Below are 26,637 nucleotides of genomic sequence, written 5' to 3'. Positions count from 1 at the left end.
GTTTCAAGATACTTTCCCTCTTTTACTTGTTCTCTCTCACACACACACATACACATACACTGGTCATCTTCAGAGCCAGCATTACAGAGTAGCCTCTGTTTGTTTGGAAGTGTCCTACCTGTCAAATCCACGCCATGTACTGCTGTCTGATACGCACAAATGAACACATCTCATCTGTGAGGCTTTCTAGATACTGCTTCAAAGAGAAAGTCGGCAGTGGGAAATGGACATAAGAAGTGAGGGAAGGACAGAAAGAAGGATAAGGAGATAAAGCCAGAAAGTCAAGAGATCTCAGGTTTTGCCCCTTATGTCAATCAGTCTTTTTGTACCAAAGACTCTTGCTGCTGCTCCTGTTGGGGCTTAAAAACTGTCTTTCCCTGAATGGCTGGAGTTAGATAAAAATGCAAATTGTTGGGGGAGGGGTATGGGGCACACAGAGGATTCCCAAATCAGCGTGTTACAGCAACGACTGGATTGGTTGCTATGGTTATTGGTTTGCTATTGGGTAAGTAGCCAGAAAATTTGACATTTTTAAACACCGTACTTTGAGCGAATCTACGGCGAAATTCATGCCGACTAAGCGAAAATAGAAAAAAGGATGATTTATAATAAAAAAAAAAAATTAACTCTTCAAGGATGAAGTGTCAACAGAAGCAACTATAATGTAAAAGTGGAAGAAGGGCTCTTGCCAGCCTCAAAATAGGCAAGCTGTCCATGTGTCATGTGTACAGTAATGGGGGGATAAATAATTCAAAAAGCAGCCTAAGGCTAAATCAGCTTCTTCTCTCACCCGTTCTCTAAAATCGATGTTTGGGGGAGGAAAAAGGCGTAGTATTTCAGTCAGCTTGGCTTGACCACTGAAACGATTGTGTCACTTCTGCCGGAGCAGGAAATCGGAGGGCTGGCCATGCCGAACAGATGAGGGACAGCAAAGGAAAGATGTAAAGTAGGGGAGAGAGAAAAGTGAGACAGAAAGGGAGATGGTGAGAAAAGAGAGGCTTTCACAGAAAAAAGTGCACAAGGAGGATGCTGGTTCCAAGAAAAGCAGATTGCTCAACACGAGCATGTTGCTGTAGAAGAAGTTCAGACATTCTTGTGATATACTTTTCAGAGGTTAAGTATTACCAGTTGTTTACGCCATTAGTGATGCACAACCTTAACCTCTGGAAAGATCATCCGTATTCAAATACAAAATCCTTTTTTCTGAGCTAAAAGTTTATTCAGCATTGGGTCTTTTGTGCTTCCACTTAGTAAAGAAAAAAAATATTATGATAAACAATTAAAGAACACCTTCAGTCTACAAATTAAGGTGCATTGAAATATCAGTGTATAATCCTTGTAAAAATGCTCAAAACAACAGTAAATCCGCGTGTGTTGCCTGTAAAATAAGTGATTATCATTTCTGAAGAAATATAACCTTCAAAGAACTGTCCAGACAGAAGAAATGAGCCATCACAGTAGCGGCCAAAGACTTTATGCAGGACTATGAAGCTGCATAGAAAGAAACAGTGACCACTAAAGCAAGACAACCTAAAAACACAGCTTTCAAAAAGAAAAGAAAAAAAAATTCAAAAGGTCTGGACACAGCCAAGACCTGCATAATTTGTACACGGTGCACTGTAATTCTTTTTGTCCAACTCAGTGCTTTTTGTAGTCCTCTCTCAGAGGGTTTCAGCAAACAGCAGTTTTCTTGTATTTACCTCTGTCTTTTTATCCTCCATGAAGACCTTAATCTCCTCTAAGCCGAGTTTTGTCTGTGGAACTAAAAAAATGTAACATGGCATTGTTTTTATCAGGAGCTAATCAGGAGCAGTAGTCTTAGTAAAATGTTGACTGCCATCATTCACACTTATCCACAGCGCATATTTTCTGTAAAGTCTGTGAACAAATAATTATGAAGTAGCTTTAACTCCAATTAACATTTGCAAGAGCATCAGAGTGTACACCAGACGCATAACAATTTACTAACTTTACAACTTAAACTGGTTGGTTTCTGTAATTTTCACATTTTGGCCAAACATAGCGGACATTATGGCTTTTCTTTGACTTAAAGTTGAACAAGAACATGGAATGTTCCCAAAGATGCAATGCACCTATCAGCTGAGTGAAAGTAAAATTATTTTTTTTTAAGTATACATCACTGAAAAACAAGCAAAAAAACAACTTTTCACAACTGTGATTTGCTACTTCTATGCATGCACATCAGTGATGTAACAGCGATGCAGCGAGGAAAGAAATAAGTACAATGTATTTACTTTTAAAGAAATTGCAAAGTAAAAAAATAGCATCAACATGTCAACACAATATTAAGCAATGAAATTAAATCAAACTTTCACAAGAGGTGGTTTTTTTGGAGACATTATTTAAAATCAGGATCTTTCAGCAAATCTGTGAAACAAATTCTTCTATCTTATATATCTATATATTTACAGAAATTCTAACAATTTTATGTTGCCTGTAGTGTTTTTGAGCTGATGTACTGTAGTAGCTCCGGTGGTAGAGTAGGTTTTCCACTAAAGCCTCTTTTCCACTATGCAGTCCGGTACGGGTCGGTTCAGAACGGTTCGCTTATTTCAGTGTTTCCACCACCACGAAGGCCTACCGGTCCCATGGTACCCGTTACCATTTTTGTAACCCTTCTGCTTGGGGTACCAAGCACACAAGACCGGTTCCCTTGGGGAGGAGCCTGGAGTGCTGAGGAGGTGCAGGCTCTGCTCTCCGATGTTGGTGAGGAGGCTGTGCAGCGGGAGCTCGATGGTGCTGTGCGAAACAAAAAACTTTTCCAGCTGATTGCTGCAAAAATGGCAGAGAGTGGTTTCAACCGGACCGTGAGCCAGTGTCGCATTAAGCTGAAGAAGCTTCAGAGCGATCGACGAAGTGACGCTTCGGCACGTACTCCGCCCACCCCTGAGGGTCCCCTTTGTAGAGTGGGAACGCAAAGCTGACCCCAAAGCGACCCGACCCGTACCGTACCGATAAGAAGTGACCCGAACCGTACTGACAGTGGAAACGAGGCTTAATTGCAGGGGAGGTAGTTCAATTGTCAGTCCTTCCATAAGCTGAATTGTCCTTGAATATAGCAACCCTATGTTGCTGCAAATGGCAAGTGAGTACCCTGCATGGCAGCTCTGCTGCCACTGGTTCATTTGTGTATGAATGACAAACACATTGTAAATCACTTTGTAGAGCCCAGGTGTGCACTATTTAGCATTTGCTGGCTGGTAGGATGAAGGAAAATGTAGGACTTTGAAGTTGGATTAAAGAGCCTTTGCTCACCCTTCTTCTCACCCTCTGTCAGTTTTTGGAAATATGGCCATGGGATGGACCAGCTCTGGAAGCAGAGAGTCATTATGGATAATGTGGCTCTGATGAGTGTTTGGGCCTCCGCCTCATTAAAACAGGTGGTCCCAGGGTCACCCCTCCTTTCCTCTACTCAGCAAACCTCCCAGCTCTCTCTCCCCCTCATCTCACGTTCTTTAGCTGCCCCTCCACCATTCCCTCAGCACACATGGGAGAGGTTATTTGCACAATTGGTGGTGATTAGCTCTTGATTTGGCTCACTCTATTTATGCGATCAGGTCAGTGCGTGGATGCAAAAACCAGCCCCACTGAGGGCACAGCTGTGGCTCGGCCATGACTGAAATTGGGTGAAAAGAACCAGACTTTGAAAGAGGAGTAGGAAGACGGCAGATGAGAAGAAAAAAAAGGTGCAAAAGAAGGTTAGGAGCCTCCAGGGTCTGTTGCTCTCTTGACAGTTTAAGTTCTGGATTCTGGCTGCTGGCAGGGAAACTATGAACCATTCTGCCCCTGTTATTCCAGGTGTGGGCCCTAATGAAGAAAGAAAAATTCCTATCTTTTCCCTTTCAGCGTTTCATTGAACTAACTGATTCCATTCTCTCTATTGATCTGCTGGGGTGGGATTGCTAACAAGAAAAATGTGGGTGCTACCTCATATCTGGCTGGTAAAGCAGCTTATAAAGTCTACTTTGCGCTAAAGTGATTTGGGGGGGGGGGCATTGGCTTTAATGGCTCGGTTGGATGAGTTGGCTACACCGCTCGGTTGGTGTTGGGCTTAGGGTTGGCCCAGTTCCTCAACATAGCTGGTTTAGCCAAATAATTTTTCTCACAGTAACGGCTGTTCTAGCTATTGCGCCATCTCTCAATCCCTATGTCCACCCATCCACTCATACAGCTAGCCAGGCAAGTAGGAAGGCCTCTCACTATCTGGGTGTTCAGCCAACAAATCCCCACTCCACTCTTTGGCCTCCTCTCCACAACCATATATCAGGCTGACGGCTGGTGAAGAACCCTACATCCAGCCAGCTGAATAAAACAGAGATTAAGCACCCACCCGAATCTATTTAATTACTCATTCAACAGCTCGCGGCATGTAACTCTAAGCACTGGTGAGAACTTTGGTATTCTTTAGTGTTTACTTTTACTCCCACAGACTGAAGAGAGGTTGAAGGAGGTGGCTGGTCACATAGAAATCTTGGTCTTACTAATAAAAATAATCACATACTCTGTTGCTCCCAACTGCATATTTTTGTCTCTGTGATTTAAGGCTTGGTTACCAGCGTGTGTGACGCAGAGGTTGAAAGCCAGCTTAAACTGTCTGCATCTGCAAAGACAAGACATCCCATTCACTGCAATCACCAGACATCTACAGGTACATGGATAAGTGGAGTTAACTTTTGATTCACTACAACCAGTTGCAAAGGCAAAGAGAAAAGGTAGAAACTTCTACTTCAAAGCAGTACGATCGCCACACAGAGCAAGCCTCACACCCTGAAAGGCAAAGTTGGTCTTTCACTAATTACTATCATAACCATTATCTAATCAGGAAAAGTCTAATTGAGATCAAAGATTTTTTGTCATGGCCAAGACAGCAGCAATAATGGACTGGTAATCAATAGGTTCAAGTTTCCTTGGGGAAAATACTGTAACCCATAATTTCCACACACAGAATATATATATGAATTAGTGACGACCGCTTGCAGTGCAAAGTGCTTTCAGAGGTAGACTATTAAAAGAAATGTAAATACCTTTCATTATCAAAAGAACCTGCTGTTAAATGGCACGTAGCTTACTCACTTATACAGAAAAATAGTGCATTTTTACAGTATTCTCTTCAATGTTTTGGAGGTACCTTTACACTACTAATCCTTAAACTGCATACATGAAGCCTAATAACAACAAAACAAAAGAAAAAAAATCTGTATCTGTGTAAACCTAGCAACTCAAACTTCAAAGTGTCTGTATTCAAGGAAAGAACCGAGACTTTTGAAAGGCTGTGAGGCCTTGATGAGGGTTGCTGGATCTGAATGTGATAGAATCTTGGCAATATAATATCAGAGTTCACAAGGACAGGGTTACAACCGCAGTAGAAGGCATTTATTTTTCTGGCATGTTTTAGGCATATTCAGCAGCCTCCAATCAGCAGCTATGAAATGGCCTGTTGTCAAGAATGCATCAGTTTGGAGGCAGCTTGTTTGCTTTTGAGATAGTGGTGAGCAGGGAGGTAGGAGCTGCTTGTGTGTGACACAACAAACCCAGGGCCAAGAATTTGCTTTGACTTGTCTCACTGCCAGCACAAGAATCTGTACCAGATACACACATTCAGACACTGAATAAGACCTGACTGAGCTGGCAGGCTTATGATCCTGATGAGGAAGATTAGCTAAGCCAGCTAATATGACTGAAACTAATTTTTTCATTATCCTACAGAAAAAAGTGGCATATCTAGTGAGTGTTTAGTGTCTCCCTGGAAGAGCCGTTTGGGTTAAGGGCCATGAGAAGAGGCGCTTTGTGCTGGAGGGGAGCTGAGCATCTGGGAAAAAAAACCTGAGGGGGACCCAGGGTGCTGCAGACTGCAGAACAGTTGCATGACCTTTTCTAAAATGCTGCCACCCTGCCTGCCACCGAAACACAGTCTGGCTAATTAAAGTTTCAGTGGCATTGAATTTTCACTAACATAGCACACCTCGAGCAACCTTGGGGGCTCTAAGACAGGCGGTACAGAGAGGGAAGAAAATGGACAAAATAGGGAAAGAGGGAGAGAAGAGAGCCAAGGAAACAGCTTAATAGGAGGACAGCCACTAGAGGACAGCGTGGCAAATCCATGCAATAACAGTCAAAGTCAGTAGATTTCCATTACACACAGGAGAAAAGCAACATATTAGAATGCAGATCTACACCCAGAGTATTTTACATATGCTCCGACATGCTTTGCCCTTTTTTAAAATGGTTACACTAAAAATATTCTAGATCATATGGAATTAGAAATCAAATTGAACTGTCCAACTGTGTTCAGCTGGGTGAATGCAAGAGCTAAACGTGAAATATCCAATGTCAAACTGCTGAGTGCTTTCCCAAATCTTATTGGGTTGCCTCTCAGCCTAATGGAATCTTGATGGGTCAGTTTCAAGAATAAATGCATGACTTATGACATAGCTACCGGGAGCATTACCCAATATACTGGACAGCATGTTCCCGTCTCCAAAGCATCATTGAATAATTGGCCACATTTGACCGGGACATTTCTGGAAATATGGCCAAGAAAAGGTTATGCAACCAGACAGACTTGCTCATGGCCTGTATTTCACAATCTGCTGGCCTTGTCTCCATTAATGATCTTGACCCCCTTTTCACCATTTTGGAAGTGAAAAGGACTTAATGAAGCTGAACAAAGCTGCTAGTGTGTGTGAGTGTGTGAGAGAGACAGAGACACAGAGAAAAAGAAGGTCCATGTGACTGTATGTTACAGCTTGATGAGGTCTTGGTCTGCGATTCCTGGGGGAGGTGGTCCAATCTAGGCTTTATTAGGCCTTATTGAGCTGTGTGCAGGCAGATTTGTGTGCATTTTTTATCCATCAAGAATACTTTGCAGAGCTTTATGAGTACCTTTGAGTATACCTCTGAACTGCACTCAGTTGGTAGCAGTTTAACGATGCGTTCAAGGTATGGACTTTTTTTTCATGTTGATGACATCATTTGAGTAGAGCAGTGCTTTTAAGTGACGTCTTGTTTTTTGAATAAATAATCGTGGTGTATAAAAAAAAGAAAAAAACTGCAAACGGGTAATAAAAAAGATCAAATGAGGAAACTGTAATGTGTATTGCTTTTAGGAAACTAAATATCTATTTTGAATTTGATGCCAGCAACACTTGAAAAGAAGCTGCGACTTGGGCAACGAAAGACAGTAAAAGATACTTATTGCTTTAAAAAGTGTTAAATTTCACAACAAATTCTCTAGATTAGTAATATATGGGATTTAAAAACGCCATCTCTGAGAGGTAAAGAGGGAAATGTGCGTTCCTCTGCGAAAGACTGTATTGGCAAGTAGCTCGAGAAATTAAGAATAATGATTCTCAAGTAAAATACCTCTGTTCACTCAGGACAAGGCCAAAAAACAAGAGTGAATGGATGTCTACAGGCCCTTAGGCAGCACTGCATTAAAGTCAGATGTGTTTCTGTAGTGAAAACACTGCGTCTGCTTAGAAATGCTTCTGAAAAAACTATTTTAACTATTTTAAAGAAGGGAAATATGTTAGTGATAACAGATCATTGCTGCACCCATAAATACAGGGTTAAAGTCTACAAGGCAAAGGTAATCGCATGTAAACGACATCTAGAATTGCTTCAGTCTTGTCTGGGCATGAGCCGATCTAAGATGTACTGAGGCAAAGTGATGAATGATCCTGTGGTCTGATGGATCAAAAATGTAAATGTAATTCAAATTCCAAGCTTCTGTAATAGTGTGAGAGTGTTAGGGTGTATCAGTGCACGCGGCATGTGTAACACTGTTTGGGTGCAAAATGTGCTGCAGTTCAGTCGACATATTTTTCATGGAAGGCTGTGCTTATTTCAGCAAAATCGATAGCAAAACACAATCTGCATGTCATACAACAACACGATTCTGCGTCAAACTGGCCTAAATGCCCTCCAAACCTGTAATTTACTGGAAACATCTGGCACAATATGAAATGCTTAGCATGACAAAAGATGCCCTTCAGCTAAAATCCTGTATCAAATAAGAACGTGAAAACATTTAGTGTTGGTAACAGAAGAGGTGATGTCACAGAAGATTTAAAATGAGCCTGAACAGTTTCATCATTTGATATGTTGTCTCTGTCCTAGTTTCAACTGAATATAAAGAATATAGAGAACCATTACATCTTTACTTACTTTTTACACAGGATCCCAACTCTCTCAGGAAACAGGGCTTTGCATGTTTTCAAGTCTTCATTACAAGTTAACAGAGAAGCAGTGTGCATTTATTATCTGAACTATTTTACAGTTTTAGTTTGCCTGAATACACAGTTGTATTTACTATTCAGTATTGATCTGTTTCCTAATGAATACGTTTCAAAGTTGTCTGGTTTAGTTGAGCAAAGGAAGGGATGATCCAAAAGCAAACAATGAGTGAAAACCAGTTTTGGACCGACAGGTCGGCTTCAACTGGCAGCCATGAGGACCAGCTTGGACTGATATCAGACTTGGCTTCGTGGTTTGATGCTAAACGAGAGCTGAAGCTACTGCAAACGCTCTCAAAAATGTTTTTTATTTTCAGTATTTCCACATTTCATTCAGTTGCTAATTTGAATCTGAGCTAGTTTCCATTTTTAAAAATGCCACTTAGGAATAGGATCTTAATAAATAACGAGAATATGTGAGGCTTTATGCTCAGAGTAGTTATGTACACTTTCCCCAAAAGAAAAAATAAGGATCAAAATCTTTTGCTTTAAAAAAAGAATCCTTGTACTGCTTAACACATGAAGTCAGGAAATCAAATCACGGCCAAGTGCTTAAGATAAATTTACAACAAGAACAAAAAAAAATATATATATATATATGTCAAACTGATATTAGTGAAGGTGAACTCTGAATTTTAATGTTATGAGTACTTACGGTTGGCAGAGTTTGATGAGGTCCTGGTCGGTGGTCCCAGGTGGCAGGCCGCGAATATACAGGTTGGTCTTGCTCAGCTGCTCCGCCCCTCCCTGGCTGCAGCTGTTGGTGCTGGGGCTGGGAGGAGCCATGGGATGAGGGGGTGGAGCATAGGGCTGCTGGGAAGAGAAAGTAAAGAGAGGAACGATTTAATACAAACAGCTAAATATAAGTTTACGTCGAGGAAGGTGTTAGAAAGGAAAAAAAATAGTTTAAGAGACAGAGAGGTGAAGACATTTTTGAGAAAGAAGTGAAAAATGTAAGATGTTATAAGAGTTGAAAAACGTATCGGTTGAGGAAACAGCAGGCACTACCGGTTCAACATCACTGCAATTTTGAGACAAGGCATTTCAGGACAGCTGTGAGACAGAGAGGCGTTAAGATCAGTGTTGCTAAGAGATGAAAACCTAACAGCAGATGATTTTAATGATTAAAATTTCAATAATACAACCATAATCTCAAATAAGAACACACTTCAGGGCAAACATTTTCCACACTGAGAAAAAAAACATCTTTTCAACGACAAAAACTCAAAAACCTCCTCAAGTGAGATCACGGTAGGCACGCTCTGTATCAGTACTTTCATACCTACTTTGCTTCTTTCAATTCACTTCATTTTGTGTTTTAAGTAAACATTTCACCAAGGAGACTGTGAAATTAGGCTTCATATGGCTTCCAGCAGCTTATAAACAGTTTTAAACGATGCTAGCCTCTCGCTCACAACTAATATTGCCAGAACCAATTTCATTACACCGTGAAACAATTTACACCTCCAAGGATGTGAGATCCTGATGCAATAATCCACTCCAGCAAAATTTATAAACATCTACATACGAATGTCTTTTTTTCCAGTATAATCTCTCTCCAAAAATGCATTCAAAATGTGTTAGAGATTCGATTGCCTCCTTTGTTTTTCCTCTTTCTCTTGCCTGTCCGTGGTCCTCTTTATGTGCTTGTTGTGCTGTTAGTGTAGATTTATGGTATAGGAGTCAGGGCCCCCTGCTCACAGACCATTTATATCTCTATTGCAGGGACACTGCACATAATGACAAAGAGGTAGAGCCGGGGCCCTGTGGGCATGAGAGGAGAGAAAGACTAAAAGAGGGGGAGACATAGAAAGAGTGTGAGCAAAAAGGCGAAAGATGTAGAGAGAAAGAGACAACGCTCAATGCAAAAAAGTAATTGAGTGATGGATGAAGCAGAGGGGAGAAAAAATGGTTCAGAAGGATAGGGGGACATGACAAAATACCACCACCAGCTCTGGTTAACCATGTTAACCCCTATCCTCCCCAGGGAGAACCTCAAGACCTCATACTATGCTGCAAAAACACATACACACACAGTTTAACACGAACACACACACACACACACACACACACACACACCATTAGCCCTCCAATCTGCCCCACACGTTAGCAGCGACTGTTGGAGCATGGCTGATTTGATGCGCTATTTTAAGCGTGTGTGTGCCATGCCAGCGTGTCGCCTCCCACTTCTCAGACAAAGAACCGAGGTCCCTGGAGCGTGAAGAGGGAGCCACGTCCATCAATGGACGGCCAATTACCACGCTGAGCTAAATGGAACTGATGGGCAGCCACTCGCTGTGCTGTAGCAACACACACACTGCGCATATGTCTGTGGCTGCGCACACCCACGTACACACGCAATGCCATAACACAGAAACAGCAAAAACAGCAGCAAAAACAGACTGTGACTTTGTGGTAACTCCAACAACAATCTGAGACAGCCTTTAGTCAAGTCTTTATCCGAAAACTCTGATACAAACTATGTAAATGTTTCAGGTGTCTGATTGCTAACCATTGAAATGAGTTGGCGTTTCAACAGTTGCTACTTATGCGCAGGCCTAGTTATTGAATATGGATGACTTGTAGCATATTATTTTGATTTTGGTGGGGGTCTTCCTGGTCAAACTTACTCATTAATGTTTTTGCCTTTTAGCTACTCAGATAAGTCTATCGAGAATCAACACGTTTTTTTGGTGATTTTTGCCTCACTTTTGGTAGAATCAGTTGAAGAGGCGACAGTGAAAAAAGTGTGGAAACGTGAGTGACTGGAGCCTACAGAAGTAGGCTCCAGTCACTCACGTTTCCACACAGCGGCAGTAGTAAAGAAGAATCTTAATCTCTTGAGTGCTCCATAGGAGTCATTTTCTCCCGCTTACAGTCACTGGAAACTGCACAGCTGCAGTTCAAGCCTCGACTTTGAGGCTTTAACCTTATGCGTCCCTCGTCTCGCCTCTTTGTTTCATTTCATCTGCTAGAACTTAAATAACACAGAACTGAACATACTGTGTGACACGTCCGAAAATTTGCCAGCACAAAAAGAGAACATAACAAAGAATTGCTGGAGGTACTGAATGTTAATTGAAAGCCTGCCTCTCCACTTTTTTTTTCTCTTTGTTTAAGTCCTTCATTGATACACAGCCTTCTTCCTCCTCCTCCTCCTCCTCCTCACTGGGCTCCAGGCTTGGCTTGCATCCTGGTCTTTGGAATTCAAGTGTCCCGCCCTATCGATTTGCTTTCATTTTTTAAGGTCAGAAGCTGAAATCTTACACAATGAGGCATAGAGGGTCAAAACGAGCCCATTACTTACAATGCTGGGAGAGAAGGAACAGAGTGAGGTTATCCAAGGGGAAAGAAATACGCTGAAAAAGTCCCCCGGGATGGAGAATGGACTGGGTGCTAAAGATCTCAAAGGAATGGATAACTGTTGGGTGGATGGTGGGATGGCATATAAATAAATTGTTGTCTTTTATTTTAGTAATGTATGACAAATGTGGAAAGGAAATTGATGTGTTCACAATTGTAGATATGAAGGATGAAGAAAGATGGACTTAAGAGAAGGCTCCTCATATCTAATCGCACTTATATTTTCTACCTAATTTGGTTAGTTTTGTCCTGTGTTGTGCAGCACACACACATGCACAACAGAGCCAGGATGTTTCTAAATCTCTGTGGGCTTACTGGCCACCACAGTGAAGGTTAATGACCAATCCTGTTTCTCTTCCTGGACAGTTTCGTGACTGCTGTTTACCCTCAGCCAGTCAACTAGTAAGATTTTCAAGATATAAAATAAATATTGACTTCCTGTGTGATAGTGATGAGGACTCTATACAAAACTTCCAGAATCAATGTCTTTTTTTCTTCCCGGGGGGGGGGGGCAGAAAGAGTTGAAGAGTTGAAGAGACAAATAGAGTAGAGTTGGAGAAAAGCTGGTTATGACACTTGAAAGAACCTCCAGGTGGTAAATGAGAAAACCTCCATCCTTCCTCCTCCCTACCCAGCTGTGACATGCCACTGCACAGGCTTACTGAGGATTTCTATTTGCTGCACTGTATTTTAGACAGGCAAAATGGTTTACACAGGCCCAATTTACCAAGCCAGCCGTGCCGGGGGTTCACAGCCTCTGTGACATGCCAGGGAATGTTTATGAGTGTATTAAGTGAGGATGATAAATCTAGCATACGTTACATAGGCTGAAGGCACACAGCGTTGCGGTGTATATTCATGCATCGACACAAGGACAACACACTTTTTTTTTTTTTTCCTAACAGACCATAGCGAGCCCTCTTTGTCACAGAGTAAAATGTCCTGTAAATGGCCCGAACCTTCTGTGTGTATAGTCAGTGCAGTGCAGCATCCTCTCACAGTAGGAACTGAAATGTGTGCATGACGTTCAAAATGTTCCATTTTTCATCAGCTTACCCACTGCATTTAATCCACCTTCTTGACTTCTAATGGTTTATTTAAATTGAGAAGTATGGGAATTTTCTCAACACATTATGGAACACCTAACCATTTTGTTTAAAGCCTCATGAAAAACGAGCACTATACAAAACAGATGGATATCTGCGCCCCTGACATTCTCGGCTTTCCGAGGCAACTTGAACGGTTCCTCTACGACAGTCAGGGACGATTTACGAAGCCTGCCATCACTGAGGCAGTAACAGAAGTTTGCTGCCGGTTTGTTTGAGTGAAAACTCACTCTCACCCACTCAACTCACCCGCTCTGTTTGAAGGAGAAAAGTGAGAAACACAACAATGTGCAATAACAACGCAGCATACTTTGCATTTGATTTATGAGCGTAACCGTGCTATTTGAATATGATGCCACGGCACATTGTTATTAATAACTGATTTGCAGGGGAAAAAAAACTTTATTAACACCAGCATGCACAACCAATAGAAGATAAGTGACTTTGCTGTCAGGAGAAAAGCTATATTTGCACCAAACTTCATCAGAGAGGGGAATTGGGATGTGAATAAGAGATATAGTCACAAGTAAAACAAAGGCTTCAGAGAGTTGTCAAACAAGAGAACAAAGAAGGAAAAAAGGAAATGTGAAAAATGAACAAATAAAAAAAAAAAGATAAATGTATGCAGGTCACTTTGACTTTCAGATTCTTTCCTGCTTCACTTTGTCAAATGTCTTCTTCCTCAGGAAAATAAATGGTCCTGGATCAGTAAGGGAACACTACTCAGACAATGATGCATTAAGGGTGCAACTTCACGTTCAGCTTCGAACACCATAATACAACTTTTCAAATAAAAGAGAAATAAATAAAACATTCCATGGTGGATTTTGGAGTTATTCAGCTCACACATTGGCTCTGCGTTATGTTGACTGCTCTGGCCCCCGAATCATTGAGTATACACCTATAACATCTGATATTGATATATCCAGGGGTGCTCTTTGAACATACGTTCTTTGCATAAGGTTCTTTAAGGTTTGAAATTAAAAATCAAAAATCCAAAGATACATACTTTTCACAAAGAGCAATTTTCATCATCAAATTCCCTAGTCTAAAAAGGAATCCCAACAAATAAGACCTATAGGAATTAATATGCTCTAATAACCCTATTTTATTGTAATACAATATCAAAAATGTTTTTATCTTTTCAAAAATCATTGAAGTTTTTGATCTTGAGAGTCATTATTACTTAATGTGTGCAGTGCATTCTGAAAATGAAATTATGTGGGTTACCATTTAACAATGCTACAACTTTTACTTGCTCGCAGTAAAGTTACTGATACAGTACCTCGACGTGCTGCTTTTGGTTGTAGTTTCGAAGTCGAAAGGGAACAACAAAGACATTAAAGTAAGTCTTTGCACCTTTCATAGTGATAAGAAAAGAAGCAAAGACAGTTTCCTATAGGGTAGCAGCTGTATTATCACCAAGTCTCCCCTGATACATTTGTAACTACTGCAGAACTTACGGGAAAGAGATCACAGATGTTACTAGAGTATTCTATAAAATGATGTGCCTATTATTATCTCCCATTTAGTAAAACACTATCTGATGGTGAAGTAGCTTCTGAAAATATAGCAACACACACACACACACACACTGCCAGCAAACTGATTTTCTCAGGGAGAACCACCCAGATAAGATTGGTTCTAAGTCCTCAAAGACATAAGCTGGCAAACGTTTTCCATTGGACACTCTCCACTGCAATGCTCTCAACAATCACTTAATCTCCTGATTCCCAGAGAACCCTCAGTCACAGCTAACCACTGTTGGTTGAACCTGACAGTTTGTAACCATCAGTGCTCAAACACCACAAAACGGAACCCCAACTGGTTCACAAATGAGCAACTTACTGGAACTTCCCTCTCTTGAGTCATTGCCAATCAACCAGTGAACCAATCTAAAAGTGACCTCACTCAAAGCGGGTGCCTCCTTGAGTCACTACAATATGCTTACCTTAAACAGCTGTTGGAAGAGAGCAGAGCTCCTAACAACAAACACGATGAGCTTTGGCATTAGAAGGCAGCTGCTAGAAAGACACTCTTGGGCTTTCCACCTCAAAGATCTACTTCCATCTCAAGTAATGTTAGCGTTATCTTAACCACCTGCATTGTGCTCGGGTTCAGGTTGAAAGGGCCCAACAGAAGTCATGCTTATCTCACTGGAGCGTAGAGACATCAAAGCCCTTCATGGCCAGCTGACTTAACTACCCATAATGCAGTCCAATGTAAACAACAATAATGGTGTATGAGGGAAAGGACTTCTTATAATACTATCACATCCAAAAGCCAATGCCAATGTTAATCTAATAAGCCATACAAATCATATTTGTCTGGTTTTTTTTTTTTTCAAATGCTGGGGTAAAACTAAGAGGAAAGCCCAGAATTACAATATAAATATAATCAAATAACGGATTTAATTTCCTTTAAGCCTTTAATATATGACATGGTGTCTCCTTAGATAAGAAAATTGTAAAGTTCGCTGTCCCATTTTTCTAAGTTGATTACATTAGATAAAGAGGTTCTATGCTATGCCATACAAACGTGGAGAATACAGAGGAGGACAGTCATAGCAGTAATTGGAATAAAAGCAGGGTTGTGTTATACCTTCCTCCCCTTTTCACTGCACTCTGTAGGGCAGGGCTGGGTGAAGTGGCTATGCACCAGTGTGGTAATTGGCCCTGATTTATAGGAGGCCAGAGCAACCAGAGAGAGCTAGTTCAACACTGGCACTGGGCCAGACAAGAGCATGCCGCCAATGACAGTAAACCAGCCTAAGCCCGCCCAAACCTCCCTGTGGCCATGACACCACTATTCCAGATCCACTGATACCATGGAGGCAGTTGCACATGTGTATTTCCTCTTTAACCTCAACAATCAGACACACTCGCACACAAACACTGACACAAAAAAAATGACAAGTAGTCTCCTTAAATTGGAGAAAAAAAGCCTGTCAGCTCAATCAACATTAATTCATGGAAGCAAAGTCTCTGCAAAGACTCTTAGAGACAAACATAGTCCCAGAGGCTTCCCCTCCAAACTGCCAGAACTAACAGCTAGCTCGGCGGTTGGCTGCATTTACAGCAGCCTCTAAGCACAGGAGGAACACAAATCCCCTGTCCATCCTGGATAGCTGCTTCCAAACCTCTAGCCCTTAAACATTTGTTTCGAGAACCGCAGCTGCATCTCAATGCTGAAAGAACAGCGAAGGGACACCAGAAAACTGCCCGTCCTCTTCTCGTTTCACTCTTTCTTTGTGTCTCCATGCTGGTCTTGGTAAATCCATAGCCTGAGGGGTGAATAGCAAATCATCCCCAATTCACCTGGGAATGAAGTACTGCTGATTCTATAGCCAAATGTATCTTAATAGGGAAGACTGAGAGCGCTCTGTCTGCGAGGGAGAACGAGAGCGGGAGTGAAAAGCGAGGGAACATAGAAGAGAAGATTTGAAGGAAGAAAATAGATACAAGTATGAATGAGGTGAAACCAAGGCTTAAAGGAGATGAGAAGCAAGGGCAAATAAAATAAGGTAAAATAAAGAATTAAAGAATCATACATAGTTATTTTTAATGTTTAATGATTCTGTCCAGACCACTAAACTATGTGTCCTTTTCCTCAGAGAAAATAAAAAGCCTGTAGCTTTTTAAGCCAGAAGCATATAGGGGGCTAATCTTAAATATGCTGACAGGTCCATCTATAGCTTCTTGGAAAACATGAGGGTTCCTTCTCTTCTTCTTCTTTCTCCTCTTATTTCTTACCTACTCTCAACTCTCCGTCTATGGAACTTTCCTATTTTCTCTTTTCTTTCATTTGGTCTCTTTGGTGTTCTCCTCTCTTGCTTTCACTTTGGGGCAGATAAGCGAGCGAAGTTGTGTTGCGCCATGTTGAGCCATGTATCATGACCCTTGCATCTTGATACAGAGCCCCAGGGCTAAAATGCAGGACATTTCATCCACAGTGTTGTGAGCTAGGTTGCACATATGTTATCTGTTTGAGAAAACAAGAGCGATGGAGGTAAAGAAAACAATTATTCACATATCGCCATTTAAAAATCATTTGAATGGAATTAAATGTTAAGAAATTACTCTATTTGTAACCGGTGGTCTCATCTAGTCACAATCACCACATTTTCTTTAAGATTTAAAATAAATATGTGCAATGAGCAACAAGGAGAGAAGTGATGTGAATAGAAAGTTTAGGGCAGAGTGGAAGGAATTGTGCAATAATGTATGTATGAGGCTCGTAAAGAGCACGCAGCTGAACAGCAAGCTCATTGTGAGACAGATTAAATGCTTATCTTTCATAGAATTCTTACCTTTATTCAGCTCCCTTCAAAATGACAGGATGTCAAAAAAGTTTTGGGGTTAAAAAAATATATATCTTTTTTGTTTGCAAGTGTTCATCACAGATAAAACACATTTCTAACATCTGATCCTTCAGAATTTATGTCAGATTTCAGGTTGTTTAATAAATGCTTTAAACTCGATCGCTCTTATATTCCCATCATGTTCCCTAACAGCACTTTTTTGAACCTCGTTAAAAGATTTTCTTCCACATAAAAAGTACTTTAAAACTTGCTAAGCCCACACTAAAGGGATGCAATCTCTCTCTCAACGAGGATCTCCCCTGCACTGCCGAACACACCTCGCTGGCAATGCAAAACCACATCTACTTAATATCTACACAAAATATGAGCTGGTGGCTCCTTGGACACCATTTTTGATCAGCCTGCTGAAAACTTAGAGCAGACTGGATGTTTTAGAGGCAATCTAAAGGAGACACAAGCCGTAATGTCATGTGTCAGACAAAAGCTGGCAAGAGATAAAGCTTTAGTAAAGGCATCGTTGTTTTTTTTTTGTATCTAAGCCTTTAAACTTATTCTAGCAGACTCCCCAGAAAACAATGAACCTATAAATGATATGGGCTCTTTCCTGGTTGAATACAAGTGTGTATGAACTACAAGCTTGACAAGAATTCATACAATATAAGCAATAACAACATCTCAAAGGTTGAGATAGCAACATCCATGGAAATGTACATGGAAATATGTCTGATGCCATAAAACACAGCAGGGAAATATTTGCACCCTTTCTGCATATCAGTTGTGGCTCATCGGCAAACAAAAGATGTACGTGTTAACCTGCCGCATCTTCTCCTTAGAGGGAGTGCAGTCCTTCATCAGCGTGTACATACATACATTGCGGAATCAGCTGAGTGACAACACCATCACTAGGTGGAATGGCGAGTTCTGCATTGCTGGCTTTCACTTGCGCACACGGCCCGTTTTGCCTTTGTTACTACCTCAGCTGCTGGCTCAAAAATGCAGCATCGACTTCAACCCCCAGTGCTCTCTCTGTACTTTCAAACATGTCAACAATGCACAATGATGGCGCATCATTTCTGACTTGAAAGGCTTACGTGAAAAGGCCTCTAGTTTGCCTGTGGGGCTGAATAAAGGACTATTTTTGTGGCAAATCAGTAATGACACGAGACGAATGTACAACAGCTAAGATCATCTTTTTGAAGATAAAATAAGCACAAACATTTCCTCGCCTTCTCTCTCTTGGATGAAGATGCTAATGCATTATAGCATATTAAACTATTTCGAAAAAAAACTTATCCATGTCCTACATGTTACTTTAATCACAATAAGGTCCTCATTTCCCTCATGTTTAGTTTTTGCAAAGCAAACAGGACCTGGCACAAACTTTTTTTTACCAGCAAAAAAAAAAACACACAGTGCACATTACTTTTACACAGCAGGTGGATCACCAAGCCCACACAAAAATCTACAAATGGACACTGTGAGTTTCTATGTTTATACTACTCCTCAGACATCCCTAAACTTGGTTCTCTGAGGACGTTAACAGTCAAATGGTGTTTAGGTGACATAACTGGAGCTAAAGTGTGTTTGTGCGGTGCGATTACGATGGTTTGGCTGCAAGCGCAGTGACTGCCGCAGAGGGATCCGTAAAAGAAAGCAGAGAGCCAGGCGTGGGCAGAGCCAAAGTGAAACTCCTTGGACATAAATATTTGGGCTGATTTGTCATCATTATAGCCAGCTGGGTCTGTTTGCAAGCACGCCAGTGTGGGAGTGGAAACTGCAGTATGGTTGCAGTGACAGAGTGAGAAGATAGAGATGCTCTTTTAAAGACGGGACCAAGAAAAGGACAAATTTAGAGAGTGAATCCAAAACATTTTGCTCACCAACACATCTGCTGGCAGCAACAGGTTCACAATCATCGATGAGGACACTGAGGTGACCAATAGACAAAAGGGATTGGCCTCCAGGTAACTCTTGTCAACAGATCCCACAGTTTTAACTCAAAGGTGTTGCTAATGGGATTTTTTTTTTTTTAAAGAAATATCAATAGAGCTTAAGATGACATCTTAAAACATTTCTACCTGACAAACAATCCCGAACTTAATTATAAAAAATTGTCAAATATATAAAAAGGCAGGTAAACGTTCAATTGTCACATTTGAGAGCATAAACCAGGAAATCTTTGCTATTTCTGTTCGATAAATAGTTGATTTTTTTCATTAATCATTGTTATTAACAGTGAAAAACAGAAATTCAGGGCATTTCTTTTGTTTGAACATTATACCTCCACGACTCACCTTGGCTCTGGACCCGGAGGAGCCTCAGTGTAAAGTGAAGTTTATGTGCAGATCTGGAGCAGATATCAGAAAGGGAGCAGCGGCCACCGAGCCTCGCCACCTCCCATCTAACTCTCCGTCTCTAATTGGGCACATTCTTCGGGACTCGGTTATGTTTTTTACAGGAAGTGTAAGCACAAACACAGGACTGTGGGAGATGTGGAGAGGGAGAAAAGAAGCATGTTGCTGTCTCTCAGTTAGACAAATGTCTAACTGTCTAGTCATGCACATGGGCTGGCACCATGCCCTGAAATCTCTTTGGAGGCTGCATTATAGAAAGAGAAAGAGACAAACACTTATCTGTGAGCCTCTCTTTATGCTTCTCTTTTAAAAGTACATCTACTCTCAAATATACCAGTCCTGCATGTTAGTGCAGTTTCAGGTCCACTGGCCTTAAGTCTGAAAGTCCAGGACCAATTTGTTGACACACCGTTGTTTGTGAATGAATGACTGTAGATGGCTGAATGCCACAGGGGGAGAGGGACTGAGACAGGTGACAGATTGATAGAGAGAGAAGAAGCTTGCCCATTTGTTATGCTGTTCTTCAGACAAACAAATTTAGGTACCCTTCTCCAGAAGGTCAACTGTGCTCAAATTCATAAATAAGCCCGTAATTGACAGAAGCTGGAAAGAGGCTCAAAGGTTCCCTGACTGCATGGTGCATGAGTTACTGCCTGACACTGACCTTGGAACTGTATGTGTGTTTGACAGTTTGCCAACAACCATATGTTACAGGAACTATGTAATGTTTGCATAACTGAGTGATGTTACCACAGCTTTGAAAAACAACTCTTTTTTTTTCTTTTTTTTCCGTCACAGACTTGGTACCGCAGCACACTAACAGCATACATAACCTGGTATAGATCTACTCATGCTTGCATCAGAATAAAATGCTACACTAGTTAATAATAAGGAAGTACTGTATGATAGCAAAAATACATTGCATAACTAACTTTAAGAATGTTTTTCTCATGTATGACAGCAGTATTTCTACTGTATTTTACCTGTAAATAGTTGGATCAGCCTTTGCCTTTTGTGTTAAGCTGCTGTTTAACGCTGTAAACTTTCTTTTGCAAAAACTTCAACCTATTCTTTATCATGATGCAGTTTTCCTGTGCACCTGCCGTGTGTAGCCGACAACAGTTCAGTAATGTGTTCCACTACGATTCTGCACCTTCTCGTGTGCTCGTATTTTCTCTGAGAGGTTGAGCATACGCACAGGAATGAGCCTTTTTTTCTTTTGAATATTCAATTTCTTTCAAATATGGAACACTTGTGCAAGATCTGGAATGTCACTTTTGGCCCCAAAGGGTTATACTCACTGAAGAGTCTGACAATTGCCAGACTAAATACTGGCACTAAACACCAGCCGCTCTTGAGGCAGGAAGGCTTGAAACAGCCATAACAAATCAGCTAGGGAGTGGAGAACGGTTGGTTTGTGGTAGTTTATAGGGTTATTTTATGACGTACATCTGAAAAACATATCCAGGGATTGCGCACTGGGATGCTAACCAACCAGACTGCGTTCCTTCTTTACCCCTGCCAGAAAAATCAGGTGTATCAGCAGAAGCAGGAGGGGAATGACGATACTAATGCACAAAACGGAGAGACCAGATATGTAATGAGTATTTGGGCCATATTTTCTGCTTTGATTATTGTGTGCATATTTCAACGGTGTGGACATAACTCAAAAGAGGCACAAAGTAACTCAGGCTTCCAATTATTCGTCAATATGACAACTAAAAAATACATTATTGTGTGAAAACCAAAATGGATCTGCGATGGGGCCACTCACTAATTGCGAGGCAAGCTGTAAATGAGATTTTGATGGATGTGAACTTCCAGATGAGTTTTAGCAAAGGTCACGCAGCAGCAGGCAATCAAAACAACAAGAACGCTTTGGTTTGTTTTTTAAACAAAGAGAGAAATGAGCTTCATGAAAATAATGCATTAACATCAATGCATGTTTTAGCTTAGTTCAAAATAAATATTGTATTGAAATATGTGCCTGAAAAACATGACACTTTACAATGAAAACACACCAATCGCCCACATTAAAACTGGCAGGTGAAATGACTCGATCATCTTGTTATGAAGTGACAACAGTAGCAGGTCAGCTGACCCTGCCACACCGCAAACACTGCTCGGATCTGTTTAAGGAACAAGCCAAAGAGCCCAAAGCTTTGACCAAAGCTTTGTCCGAACTTGCCAGATACTAATCCGACTGAGCATCCCCAAAACAAGCCTGATTCCTGAAGGCTCCACTTGACAAGTCACAGAACCCAAAGAAGCTGTTGCCATCATTCTGAGGCCAGATACTGCAGGAAACCCCCCAGGGGTCCCCTGGTCATACTCATATAGGTCGAAACTTGTACTTTAGGAACGTGTCCTACTTTATTACTTGGATTTACATTTAGTCATTTAGCAGATATTTCCATCCAAAACAACTTACAACTGAGGAACAGCATTCAAGATTTAGTGTAGTAGAAAACCCTGTAGGATAAATGACGTACTATCAATCCGTTTAAAGGACAGAGACAAATCGAAGAAGTAGGAGCATGTTAGACATGTTAGTGTGAAAGAGTTGTTAGAAAACAGGGGGATCTTGGAAGAGGTGCGTCTTCAAGAGAGACTTGAAAGTAAAGAGAGACACCTCTGCTTGGACAGCAACCGGTATCTCGTTCCACAATCTTGGAACCACAAACGATAACAGTCTGGACTAAGAGACTTTGTATTTTTACTTTGTTTGAGGGCAGCCACTCAGTCAAACAATTTTTCATTTTACATCTTGACAAAGTGTGCCTGCCAGGGCCATTGTTTTCGTCTTTCTGGGAGGCTTGATCATGTAAACATCCATCTTTTTGGTGCATTCTTTAGAGGTTCCACACTTTGATTTAGTACCTGAGGACAGTCTGTTATAAACTCACTTTGTTGTGTCAGACAGGAACACATTTGTCATTATCATCATTAGGCAAGTTTATATGAAATTGAATAGGGCTAATAGTGTACTTCATGCACTGATCCCTTACACTAAGGAGCTATCGCAGCATAGCTCTCGGTGGAGCTCAATCTCGCTATTTTGACATGGGATAAAAGATTACACACAACCTAAGTAGCTTGTTTTATCCATACACCATACAACCGTCTTCACAGCTAAACTCTGTGAACCACATTTCCCCTCGCTCTTCTTTTCTTTAACCCTCCATAACTGAATCCATCCTTTCCTAGTCCTCCATCCATCCTCTCTTCACCTTCTCCAATCCATTCAGTCAGCTCTCATCTATCTCTAAATCCATCCCAATCCTCATCTGGCTGCTCGTCCTCCATTTCTCCTTTGTGCTTTCTTCTCTGAATCTCTCTCCACCCTGTTTCTCCTCCCTGTCTAAAAGCCATTTGGGAGTTTTTACATAGTGTTGAGCAGAGTTTAGTAGGCCAAAGAGGATTCTGTGCCAGATTCTGCACTGCGTGTTAAACAACTATCTGCCTGCAAGGAATATCAGCACTACTCACCACAAAAAAAAAAAGAAGAAAAACCTGTATCCGCCCGCCTCATTGGACCTAAGCGCAAATGCTGCAAAGCTGCCGTCAGCAGCAGGCAGCGAGGCTATGCAGGGGATTGTTTTACTCAGGTTCAAACTGAGAACAATGCTGCATTGTAAAAACTTTGGCCATACCGCCTCTGCGCACCTGGATATGTCATACCATGAAAAATTGGGAAAGAAAAGTACGTTTTTTACATGAAAGAGGGAGCTCAAATAAAAACCTTTACATATACTTTTTTATTATTTTAATGGAATTATTTTATTTAATTTTCTATTACAGTTTTAATTTTTTTCTGTGAAGGTGTGTTCTGTAATTTTATTGGTTTGACATATTGGCAGTAGTTGTTGAATTAAGGACCTTTTCAGAAGCGCCTGTTTTAGTGATTTAAGGGACGAGAGACGGCCTCTTCTGGGCAGACCATCCTGGGCTGTCAATCCCATGACTTACTGGAAACCAAAGTGCTTCCCAGCTCTCACAAACAGAGTTCAATCAGTGAGGGTGTGCAGCTTTATCCAAAAGTGTCACAATTGTGTGATAAATAAAGTGAACACGGTCAAACAGCCAGCTAGAGGGAGAGTTATAAGAAATAAGATGCTAGGGAGTAAGAAAAAGAAGAAGGGGATAAAAAACAAGGAAGAGGTTACAGAGAGAGAAAGATGAATTGGGATGCAGACATCTGCCACAGGAGAAGAGGTGCAGCGTCTGAGTTGCCAGGACCTTGGTAGTGTGATTTATTCATGAGATAAGTCAGCATGTCTGTGGAACAGGTGAGCGTAATGGTGTAATGTTTCCACATTGCCTGACTGCTTGCCTCAGTGAGTCTAGCCTGCTGTGTCCTTGCCAGGCTGCTGGAAGAGTTTAATGCATGCAACTCTTGGACACGGTGAGGGATCACAGCCAGTATAGATAAACACAGGCCATCTGGGTTAAAAGAGTGATGCGATCAGTCCTTTAGCATCTTCAAAGGTAACTGAAGTCATCACTTCTTTCCACTTCATGGCAGGTTGACAAAAAAGGGCAAGACTTATAGTTTATTCACATATTTTTCTGTCTGGTTTAAGTGTGGAATTACAAGAGTTTTTCTCGTAACAGTGTGTTCTTCAGCTCCCTGTAACCATCTACAACTGTATCTATTCATAAGGCTTTTTGGGAGCCTAATTTAGCACCACAGTGCGAGGTGAAAGGCTGTAAATCTTAGGAAAACAGGTGAATTTGTCCCATTTCAACACTCTAGCTGGAGGCAACTTCATGAATAAAAAACACGGATTATATCTTTTACCTCTGAAATGCTCTCAAACACTTTTAGGAAGCTCCCTAACTGAGAATGCCTCTATCCAAAACAACTTAAAACACAGCAACGGCGGCAATAGTTCTGCTCCCATCTTAGCAAATTCAAGCGGCTATTTGAACTTTTGTATTTTTTATTTCTCAGTCACGGAAAAAATTTTTTCCAGCTTATACTAAAGAGTTGTCCCTGAGCTAATGAATACTATTGCTGGCTTTTATCCAATCTCAAACACAACTGAAAATGATGATTCTTATTCACAATCAAGAAAGCCCCTACGGCTCTCGCTCAAGGAGAGCTACATTCGACTTTCTACATTATTATCTGTTTTTCCATCCGAACACTATATTTTCATAATCCAAGGCAAATTGTGAGGACACGTCAAAGATGAAAATGAGTGGTGCTCTGATCTGTTGTACTTGGTAAAGGCTTTTTAAACTGTTTTCATGAGATGATAGCAGTGGACTGTCATTGTTGTGGTGTGTGGCCTTCCATTTTTTGCCTGAATGTGAGGGGCTGGGCTCTAAGAGAACATTGCTCGCTCCATTGTACCGACGCGCAGATTACCACATGAACAGGAAGCTCCTCCGCACAGTCGCCCGCCAGCAGCAGGCCACCTCTTTAACATCCAAGACAGAGGAGTCATTGTGGGAGTGAGTATGAAGGGGCCTGCCAATAACTGTGGATGGGCCATTACCATCACAATGAGGCTCATGCTGTTTTTATTTATTTTTTTTATTTTTGAGGCCCAGCAAAGCAAGGCTTGCCACACACAGAATGCACTTGCCAAGACCAGAGTGGCCCTCCTTGGTTTTAAGTCAAGAAAGAATTTGCGGGAAATGCATAATTAATTAGTCACAGGCTGCTTTATGGCCCACAAGAGGTCCAAGTCATCTTGCTACAATCCCATCTGCCCAATCATTTTTTGAAACTCATCTTAAGGGTCATTGATCTGTTAATCTGTTTGAGTCACCAAAGCAGAAGTCTGGTAAACTGCCCGGTTTCACATTATTTCAAAGATCTTCCATTAAAGAATCCATTGCTACATATTTGCATGAAAGACACAGATAAGTTGTACCTGGTAAGGCAAAAAGCAAGACAAACAGAGAAAGCAAAATGCTGTCAATAAACAGTTTGACGTTCAGTGCAAAGTGAGGACTACAGCTGCCAACCAGCTGTAGAGGGGACTGAAGCTTATTAGACCGAGTCACGATTTGGAAAAGTTAACAACTCATGACTGACAAGAAAACAGCAGTCTGTACAGGCTGTCCGCCCCGTGGGCCAAAACAGATAACGGCAGGTCTGATTTCAGGTCAGCTGTCACCAGACTTGCATATTATTTCGAGAAAAATGTACCAACTATGCTAAAGACCTCTGATCATCCGATGTAAAATAAAAAAAAAAGGAAAACAAAATGAGTACTGAATCAAGTCAAAGCAGAGAAAACTGCAATTGAAATTCATACGTCAGCTGTCTGCACTTCTAAGAGTCTATTTTTGCTCCCACAGCTAAAATTAGAATAAAGAATTAGTTGAAAATTAGATGACTGACAAAAACTTTACTTGCTCATAAGGGAACATTGACTTATTGGACACGCGTTCTTTATCGAAAACCGAATTTGTTTTATATTTGATATATCATCATTACTCTTTTATCCTTCCTATCTTCTATCAATTCAAGCAAAATAGCTATAACCTATAACAACCTATAACCATTGGTACCAGAATGCCTCTTCATATTACATCGCTGGTGTGTCTTTAGCACATGAAAGTTCAGTTACATTGCCAATCATGTTCATACACAGTGGATTAAAGAAAAAAAACTCTTCAATTATTATCAGTCAATATAAGACAACGGTGGAAATTTATGGTCTGCCAAACCCCAAAAGAGAAAAAAAAATTTCAAAGGAGAATAGAAAAAGGAACAAGAAGAAAAGAGAAAAAAGACAAACTGAGCTGCATGATTTCTGTGCTCATATTCTCATTTCAAGCCTGAGCTAGCCATTTCGTGTGTTTTTCAGACACAGAGATGCACTGATAAAGGAGTGTAGCTTTTGAGAGATCATTAAACTACTTTGGCCCGTGTTTTTTTTTAGAAACAACACAGCGTGTGAGGAGAAACACTGAATCTAACGCCAGCTAAAGGCCACTTAAGCTATTTCAGTGACAAACAGGACCAGAGTTAATGTATATTACTGAACAGAGATTGAACCATTTCTGAGTACAAGTGAGCAGGAAAGTAGGCTGTCAGGATCTCTATTTAAAGACATCTGAGAGACCACTTTTTTCTTCTCGCTTCATTCCCGGCAGCATAACAATAAATACCTAAATCACAGAACACTTAAAAGCACAGCAGCATCACAGTATCTATATATTTTTTCGTTCCTTTATATTTCCACTCGCCTCTGCCTTCATTTTTTTCCCCCAATTCT

At 41.0% G+C, this 26,637-nt stretch overlaps 1 protein-coding gene across 5 annotated transcripts in view; it reads right to left on the bottom strand.

Moving 5' to 3' along the window:
* LOC142367399 (RNA-binding motif, single-stranded-interacting protein 3) overlaps positions 1 to 26,637 on the bottom strand; it is a 290,810-nt gene that overhangs the window by 155,995 nt on the left and 108,178 nt on the right. For 4 of the 5 annotated variants that reach the window (XM_075449363.1, XM_075449359.1, XM_075449361.1 and 1 more), the window contains one exon: positions 8,911 to 9,068. In XM_075449363.1, coding sequence (XP_075305478.1) covers positions 8,911 to 9,068 — 158 coding nt within the window. The remainder of the gene's footprint in view (positions 1 to 8,910; positions 9,069 to 26,637) is intronic. The other variant, XM_075449362.1, reaches the window with a different exon arrangement.

The sequence above is a fragment of the Odontesthes bonariensis genome, chromosome 18 (assembly GCF_027942865.1).
Source record: "Odontesthes bonariensis isolate fOdoBon6 chromosome 18, fOdoBon6.hap1, whole genome shotgun sequence".
Lineage (NCBI taxonomy): Eukaryota > Metazoa > Chordata > Actinopteri > Atheriniformes > Atherinopsidae > Odontesthes > Odontesthes bonariensis.
The sequence above is the reverse complement of the archived record's forward strand: the minus strand, read 5'-3'. Positions and strand labels throughout refer to the sequence as shown.